The 9,633-nt window shown below is 36.8% G+C and overlaps 1 protein-coding gene across 7 annotated transcripts in view; it reads left to right on the forward strand.

Annotated features, from left to right (window-relative positions):
- The first annotated feature begins 2,171 nt into the window (after nucleotides 1–2,171).
- The window catches only part of LOC134746291 (histone deacetylase 4), a 150,401-nt gene continuing 142,939 nt past the window's right edge, over nucleotides 2,172–9,633 (forward strand). For 3 of the 7 annotated variants that reach the window (XM_063680648.1, XM_063680653.1, XM_063680654.1), the window contains exons 1-2: nucleotides 2,172–2,454; nucleotides 3,270–3,323. In XM_063680648.1, the coding sequence (XP_063536718.1) occupies nucleotides 3,287–3,323 (37 nt within the window). In that variant the 5' untranslated portion in view covers nucleotides 2,172–2,454; nucleotides 3,270–3,286. The remainder of the gene's footprint in view (nucleotides 2,455–3,269; nucleotides 3,324–9,633) is intronic. The other 4 variants (XM_063680649.1, XM_063680651.1, XM_063680656.1 and 1 more) reach the window with 2 other exon arrangements.

Below are 9,633 nucleotides of genomic sequence, written 5' to 3' on the forward strand. Positions count from 1 at the left end.
GTGCAAAGTTAGCTTATAAGAGATGGGCCGAATATGGACTATGCCGAATATGAATGTTCGGCCGAACAAAAAATTTGTCTATTCGGTAAATATTTGGCAGTGTGAACTGAACTATTCGGGCCATTTCTATTATAAATATCAACATGGTTTTCATTGTTTAACAAAATTGAGAGCTTACTTTTTACTTAAATTATCTTACATTTTTTCAACTGCAGTACATTTAATAATATGCCACACATTTTAATACTTTTACTTCGAAATATATATGAAACAAGAGTAGAGATTGTAAAAATTATTACATAAAATTTGGGTTCCGTTATTGCCATTTTGGCTATGGAACCCACACAAGATTTAATGTAACAATCTTAAAAGATTAACAAACATAACTTGTCTTTATCTTCTTATCTCTTATCTTATGTTATACAGCTGCTACTGCTATTATATTAGCCTTTTATGTATTAAATTAATCCATACAAGATTGTTCTATAAATCCTAATCATACATATTACAACAATATTTTTAGGCAGGATATTATAATAATCGAACTTAAACTATTGTGAGACATATTTCAAAATATTTATATATATTCCAAATTATTTTATTATTTATTTAGGATATTATAATCATCATCATCATTTCAGCCGAAAGACATCCACTGCTGGACAAAGGCCTCCCCCATAATAATATAAATGTTTAAATATTTATTACCGTATATTAAGAATATATGTACACAAATATCGTAATGACAGCATATTGAGAGTACAAAATAAAATTCCATTTAGTTTTAGGGTAAACCTATCCAGGTCCTTAAAGGCTGGCGTCCACTAGATTCGCCGAGGCAAATCGAATCTAATCGCAATAATTTGCCTTCTATATTTTCTAATACAACTGCGTCCATTGGCGAAGAGCCGCGGCGCGCCCGTCAATGGGCGCAGTTGCATTAGAAAATATAGGAGGCGAATTATTGCGATTCTATTCGATTCGCCTCGGCGAGTCTAGTGGATGCCAGCCTTTACATTTGTTTCTTCACTATTATGAATAAATTAGGTTCTTCTGAAGGGATCACCGAATAATTACAACGTGAACATATCGAATAAGCTGCTTAAAATTTAGGTTTTTCAGACACATGGAAACAACAATCACATTTTAACACTCCTTCAAAACACTCTTTTCAATTGAGAAATCGTAGTTGTAGCTGCTGATGTTCACCTTGTTCGTTAGGAAAGCCAAGAGGTCACTGATTTCTGTTGCGAATGCATCTTTATTGTTCGCCATTTGAAGTTCACGACAAAGTGAAAAAGGAACCCCTTGCAAATAGTGGAAATTCTCTACACTGGGATTCTGTACTGGAGCCGGAGGAGCTGGTCGAGAAGGAGCCACGGGATACCCTGGAACTCCAGCGCTAGGCACACTTGGGTACAAACTTCCTCCTGGAGGCGATGGGTTTACTATAACGAAACTGTCTCCAACTTTTGGCCCAGGTATGGGTGGCGTGTCATCTTCAACTGGTGACGAGCGCCGTTTGCCAAATATAGACGAAAACATCTTTGGAGAAGTGTAATATTATTTTGTTTCAGCTAACAATGAGATTACTCATCATCAGAAAAACGTCGTAGTGTCTTGTCGTCCGTCTTATCATGTCAAAAACAAACGTCAATCGAACGTCAGACAAATAAAATCAGATGATCGTTTTTAAATTATTTTACTAAACTAGAGGCAAAGTGTAAATCATCTGGCGTTTCTTTTCTTGTTAAAGATAACAATATGATAAATGAAATTAACAAAACGATTCAACTATAAAAAAATGACATTCATATTAACTAAATATAAAATTATCAAAATACATTACACTATACGGTTAGAATACATTTAAAAACAATAGCTTCGGAACGGCTTGCAGTAACTGAGTGGACGTTCGGATAAACGGTAATATTCTTAGTCCTAATTGTTAAAAGAAAACCTGAATATATTAGAATAATATAGAATACATTTTGCGGGAAAAAAAACATTAATATTTTATTGAAATTTGGTAACAAAAAAATGAACAACAAAATATTCGAGCTTCGCGCAACTCCCTATAAATTCTACGTAAATTCTTATTGAATCATCAAAACGATTCAACGATCTTATTGGTTTAATGTATGTTATCTTCGTCACTGCTCCAATCAGAAACTAGTATGATTTATTCCATCCAATCAAAATTCAAGAAAATCTGCATGAAAGGTCAACGAAAACAACTTATTCTAATTTTTTGACAAGGAAAATTGAACTACGTCAAAATTTCTGGTCAAAACATTCCAGCTTGTTTTGGAGGAGTAGTTTTTCACGTGGTAAAACTGAAATGTAAAAGTGCTAACGTGTTCTAGCTGAGAAAATGGTCAGGGTTCTGTGTGGAAGACTGGAATAGTGTTTGTTCTTTATACGTTCCCGGAGCAGATTTCGGGAGTCCAGCTGGTCAGTGTGTATATCGTGTCTTTTACTTAGGATTTATGTTTAAAAACTATAAATGTATCTTTTTAGAGGACCATTTATACTGTTTCAAGACTTGGCAGTAGCCAAATAAGCGTGAAGGGCGACGTTTGTTTATCTTCTATTAGTTATATTGCAGGTAGTTATCTCCTGATTTTACATTCGTAATCGCACACCAGTGACCACCGAGCACAAACAAATAAGAATCTAGTTCCAAAAAGTGGATCAAGTTGAATCGAATGCCAAGTAGAACTCTTAGACTTATGAGCAGTGTATTGAAATATATCAACTATTAAAAATAAAGGTTTGCACACTGTGGCCGTGATAAAATGTGTTTACCAACAATATTGATGACATTTTGGCCTTTACAGATTTATAAACAATGCTTTGGAAGTTTTTATAGTTTTTAATAAACACTGGAGGTTTTCCTATGTATCTTAATATCTTGTGCTTACGCATTATGCAGATATGTACCCCCTTATTCATAAACATCTACAAAAGTCTCTCAACTGTTATCGCTGTGTGTATTTCAGCATAAAACTCGGTAACAACCGAGTATATTTTTTGAACATACTTTATTTTTTTTTTTGCGAGGCCAAGAAGGTTGCAGTAAACAGAAAGGCATGGCGGGATCTTGTGGAGGCCCTATGCACCTCCGGGGTGCCCTAGGGCATACAAAATTTTTTTTTGGTTATGGAGTTACAAACGGGTTATTTTGAATATTTTTATCTAGTTCTGCTGCTTACCATACAAATTCAGTTTAAAATGAAAGAATGTTATATTTTAAATCTTATTCGCAGGGAGGCTACTCTAGAGTATGGCTGACAATCCGGGCCACTCCATACCACAAACAGGTAAGTCCAAGAAACTATTTTGAGCTGGAGTCCTAGAATTGCAACATGATCTTTTATAATAATCAACCTACTGTAACATTGGCTCTGGAGAACAGTGGCAGATTAACAGTCTAGCCAGTAATAGCCACCCTTTTCTCAACACCCATCATAATAGACTGCCGCTCCTAATGTCTTGCTGCCCTAGGCTCAGTCCTACTTGGCCTTAGTGCAAATCCGCCACTGCCAGAGATGCCAAAGTTACAGGTTCAAATCCCAGTTAAATATTTTAATAATTTTATGAAATATCTAAGTATAGTTTAGAAGCAAATATGTATCATTAATATAAGAAGCCAATTGCAGCTAAAACTAAAATTATGTCATAAAAAATCTTTTATTCTAATTCTTTACAATCAGAATTATGTATGTAATCAACTAGTTACTTTTTTCATCATTTGTTGCCATGGTATCCTGGGTCACTCTTATTATGGCATTTAAATTAACCAAGTGTCCAAAGCCTCAATAAAAACCAGAAAAAAAAACAATCATCAATTTTTAGGGTTCCGTACCCAAAGGTTAAAAACGGGACCCTATTACTAAGAACTCCGCTGTCCGTTTGTCCGTCTGTCTGTCACTAGGCTGTATCTCATGAACCGTGATAGCTAGACAGATGAAATTTTCACAGATGACGTATTTCTGTTGTCGCTATAACAACAAATACTAAAAAGTACGGAACCCTCGGTGGGCGAGTCCGACTCGCACTTGTCCGGTTTATATGGTATAACATTATAACCCCATTAGAAATGGCCCATTATGGAGAGTCCCATACGTCATCTGTGAAAATTTCAAACATGTTAGCACCAGGTACAACATATTTTCTTACAAACTGCGATTATTTTCCCCCGGCTGAAGTGACAAAATAACAACCAGAAATAATTTGATCCACCTATAAGTCGGTTGTAAGAGGTCCAGCTGGCTTCCAAGTATGATCCTTGCTACAGTTTGGTAAAGAACAGTGTGATGCTACAGTACTCTGCGGTGTTCGCTTACTATTGTCATGGTATTAAAAACCCGGGCCTTGCTTCTTTGACACGTGTTAAAAAAAGCTACCGCTCGTTTGAAAACAACCATTAAACGTATGCCGCGTACGCGGAATAATTGTTTCCTTATGAATCATAAATGGCAGGCTGTACCATCGTCCACAGTTCACCTTATTCCAAAGATATAAGGTCCATCTATGGTTAGTGATGATGTTAAAGTTTCAAGGCCACCTGTCAAACGGCCCCTACTGAGAAAAGCTTATGGGGATAAAAGCGTTTTAGGTTTGTTAAAAAATAAATATGGGTAATGTGAATGTCATCTTGCTTTGTGTGGTAGGACACAGCACCGCGGATGTCATTCTAGATCTAGAGCAGAGCCCAACTGCGGAAGTATAGTACCTTACAGAAAACCGCAGCCAAATATCACTAGATCCTACTCATAGTGTTGTGTTCCTGCCGGTAAGGCTGCCAGAACTCAACAAGCGTACGGAGTGTTTGGGTCGGCAACGCGCATGTAGCTCATCTGGAGTTGCAGGTGTACATAGGCTACGGAGACTGCTTATCATCAGGCGGACCATATGTTTGTTTGCCACCGACGTAGTATAAAAAGAAATGTGATACCTACCTTGGCCATAGCCCGCCGTAGTCCGCCATGCCATAGAACTGTTATGAAGCGATTGGCCCTATACCTACCAAGGTTGATTTGATCCTCAGCGTAACCCTTACCTATTATCATTGAACTGTAACTGGGTTTGGACTTAATACAATTAATGGATTTCAAAGCCTAACAGAATACTTAAACTAGAACTTATGTATTGTATTGTTGTATTGCTATTTTTTGGCAGTAAAGTGATTTGAATTTGAATTTAAACCCTAACATGTTCAATTGTTCAAATATTTTCTTAATAAAAGCTACATGATGTATCAAACATAATACATACACGCCTATAGCACAAACTATATAGAGATACTAGCATATAGTGTAGGTATTCGATTTAAAAACGAGAATCGGTAAAAGGCAAATAACGCACTTATTGTCTCCATTCCGTTGTGCGTAACAAAGTATGACTCATTTCAAATAGTGTGTTTATTAATATTCTTATAAAAATGTGTAATCGTGTCATGCGTAATCTTAACTATGGGTTTCCCAAAAAATTCGTGATTATTTAAAAAGATATGGATATGGATATACTTATCGTAAACGTCATAATTACAAAACCATTTTGATGAAAAGTTTTATCTTTAGATAATTTCTTATCTTTTGTTTTAATTTAAATACTAAGTTTTTATTTTTATTTTATGACTATGATATAGAAGGCAAACGAGCAGACGAATCGCCATAAGCGATCACCGTCGCCCATGGACACCCGTCTGTCTGTCCGTCTGTCACCAGGCTGTATCTCATGAACCATGATAGCTAGACAGTTGAAATTAGAATTCCGAATAGTCGGACAGACGGACAGAGGAGTCTTAGTAATAGGGTCCCGTTTTTAGGGTTCCGTACCCAAAGGGTAAAAAACTCTATTACTAAGACTTCGCTGTCTTACTGTCTGTCTGTCCGTCTGTCATCATGCTGTATCTCATGAACCGTGATAGCTAGACAGTTGAAATTTTCACAGATGATAACAACAAATACTAAAAACAGAATAAAATAAATATTTAAGGGGCGCTCCCATACAACAAACGAGATTTTTTGCCGTTTTTTGCGTAATGGTACGGAACCCTTCGTGCGCGAGTCCGACTCGCACTTGGCCGGTTTTTACCCTTTGGGTACGGTCCTAAAAACAGCTGTTTTTGCCAGGGACCGGACAACCCTTTCCGCGATAAAACCCTTTCAATGGGCGACACTTAAACACGGCTAACACATTGAAAGACTTTCCCTATTGAACTGCAAGCCCATTCATACGCTTACCTTTGACTAACCCTTACCGAAGAGCTAACCAAAAATAAGGCTAGCTCTTAATAAGGGTTACCCTTATCTTTAAGCGCTTTTTATAAAGGTTTCCCTTTGCGTGAAAGAGACAGGATTAGTATATATCTACGCTAGTGTATGAAAAGGAAAGAAAATACCTACGTGTCTAGTCAAAGAACGCCGCCGTCGCCGCCGACGATCGCTCGGATTCGAAGTAATGTGTGCTTTATGAACAAGGTAGACAACTTAAATTAGCACGCTTATATGCTAAAAGGGAAGCCCTTTATAAGGCTAACCCTTATAAGCAATATGCAAGGTGTTGGTGAGGGATGATAAGGGTTTTGTAAGGGTATTTGGGCTACCGATTACTCAAATGTGGTAGCTTTATATAAGGGTTTTTAAAACCAAAACAAAGGGTTTCGTCTGGCAAAGGGTATGGTGAGTTAAGCCTTATGCAATACCCTTATAAAACCCCGATAAGGGATAGCGGGCCGGTCCCTGGTTTTTGCATTATGGGATTTATGGGGGACTAATCATAAGTCACTTAAAATGGATATTCATGGCAAGGTCACTATTATTTTGAGAACACCAATGGTCCAACGCACGAAAATGTGAAATATGTCGAGCATACGAAGTGTCCTAAATGTCCTAATAAAGTTTTCCTAAGGATGATAAAATTGTAACTAAAAAAATGACAACATTCGTGTTTTCGACTCCGATGGCTTCAAAGTACCATAACTTTATCTTGCATGTAACGTTGTTAAATTACATTATTAAAAAACGGAAACTTGAAAATTTATAAAAAATAACCATGTTGTCTTTATTTAATACGAGATTGAGTTTTGTCCAGATTTCACTCCTCATACGTATTTTAGGGTTCCGTACCCAAAGGGTAAAAACGGGACCCTATTACTAAGACTCCGCTGTCCGTCTGTCTGTCACCAGGCTGTATCTCATGAACCGTGATAGCTAGACGGTTGAAATATTCACAGATGTTGTATTTCTATAACAACAAATACTAAAAAACGGAACCCTCGATGCGCGAGTCCGACTCGCACTTGGCTGATTTTATTTTATTAGCCTGTTAGTATGTCCCACTGCTGGGCAAAGGCCTCCCCTCTTTCCCGCCACTTGGCTCTATCCAATGCACAGTCCCTCCACTCCAAACATAATGTGTCGAGGCCGTCCCGCCATACCGCCGTTATTGATTACAATTTCTCATAAATCCGTATTTACTTCTCAGTTCAACTCGAGCTTAATTTCTATTAATTTCCAGTGAACAAGAGGAGACTAACGATGTCAATAATACAGGTTACATCCCGACTATTCCCTGATCACACGCTTTTGAAATATAAACTCTATGCTGTACACAACAGGGTTGCTTTTGCTGTGGTAGGAACACGTTACTCTTCATCCTAGCTTAAAGTTTCGAAATATAAACCTTATGCTCTACATAACAGGGTTGCACATGCAATGATAAAGTTACTAATGTTCATTCCAAGTTAAGCGATCGGGTGAACCAGATTAACGTGAACTGTGGCGGTAGCATGGTCGCTTTTTTATCGCCTGTCGTGCCATACGTCACTTTCGTACTTGTTAGAACGTGACAGGCATGGTGACAGACGATAAAGAAGCGACCATGTTAGCCCTACTGGAAATACGAAAAACCTCGTACAGCAGTAGCTAATTGAGTATTAAAACTAAAGTAGCTATAACAAATACGAAGGTTTCCGAAAAAATACGATAGGAATGGATTATTCACTACATCTGCAGGTTTTTCCAAGTTTGCAACATTTTAAAAGGTTTTAAAGGTGTGCTCTCGAAATTGCTAATTGGCAATTTCTTTTCCTCAGATTTTAGCACGTAATGTAAACCCATAGGTAAATAAATTTAGCTTTTGAGGCCATCTTGCAATCAAAGATGCCAATTAGCAACTTTTAACTTTGCATTTTAGCAACTTTTTTAGTGATTTAGCAAGTTACAAAACCAAGTTTTCAACATTATAAATATAATTCTCCCGGGCTCTTCAAGCGTTAGGAAGTTGTCCCGGCCAGGTCCCGGAGCCCGGGAGACCTAGTTCACGTAGTGACCTAGCGATACCTAGCCCGCACTATTACCCTGCATTCAGTGCACGCGTACACAAATAAGGAATATAGACTGTCAATCTGCGTATGAGGGCTAATCATCTTTTTGACCGACACAAATCTGTCTGTAGTTGTAACCCCAACTGTTAGACCTCATAAACAGAAACTATGTATGTTAAAAGCCCGAATTTGTTGGTAACTCCAGAGACATTTTGAGTAACGTAAGACTCGTAAGAGACACTCAAAACTGTCGGTCAGAAAGTTGATTTGCCCATGTACATACTCAGATGGTTGCGCACAGCGAGCGAGAGCTGTTTGATAAATACCCGTTTTCAGAAAGGTTATTTTTGGAAACGTTTTTAAGGAGTGGTTTGGAAAAAAAGTGGCAGCACCATGTAGATTTTTCATTACATTTTGTGATAATTATTAAGCAGTGCATTTTAATCCGTAGATACTATTCTATAAAATTAAATACAATCGTATTTAAAATAAAAGGGCGAATTTAAGTTTTCGCCATTTATCTCTCCTAACACTTTTTGAACAGCATCTTCTGAGAGAATTTATGAAGTGTTTCTCATAAACATAGTTTGTTTCTTTTAGTTTGATGCGCTAATGTATACCTTATTAAATTATCTTTTGCGAAATATTTAACTTTTTTGATTTGACTACACTTTGGCGTTGTTACATGGAATTTCTACTTTTGTGTATTTGCCATTTTTACAGAAATGTGTCTCCCATAGAAAAACCTCTGTCAGAAATTCGAGAGACTTCCTGACTACCCAAGATAAAATCCATTTAATTGGTATAACATACTCATAACATGATATTGCTCAAAGCATAAAATGCCCCAGATATAGCTTTCCCCCGAATAAATAATATAAGATTTTGATTATTACCCCCATCCATTATACTCTTAATTTCATGTAGAATCGTAGAAAATGTAGAAAAGTCGTGACCATGGAAATGGAATTATGGCATTGTGGGAAACGACAAGTGAAGATTTTCAAATTGCGTTGTTCAAAAATTTTCAATTGCAATAAAAATGAGAAAACTCAGTCTCATATTTTTCAATGTGATTTTATTTTTATTTTATAGTATATATGTATACAGATTACTAAAAAAAATAAACTGCTACATAATTACCAAAAGATAAAAAAAATATACCAGATAATTCACTGCTACTTTTTTATTACTGAACCACCTCTTATTTTTCTATGTAATCTTTTTATATTTTTTGTAACAGTCTCAGTTTCAGCAAGTCGCCCAAAAATATGATTTCTGAAAATCCTGAACAAGGG

This window comes from Cydia strobilella, chromosome 12, assembly GCF_947568885.1.
Source record: "Cydia strobilella chromosome 12, ilCydStro3.1, whole genome shotgun sequence".
Taxonomy (NCBI): Eukaryota; Metazoa; Arthropoda; class Insecta; order Lepidoptera; family Tortricidae; genus Cydia; species Cydia strobilella.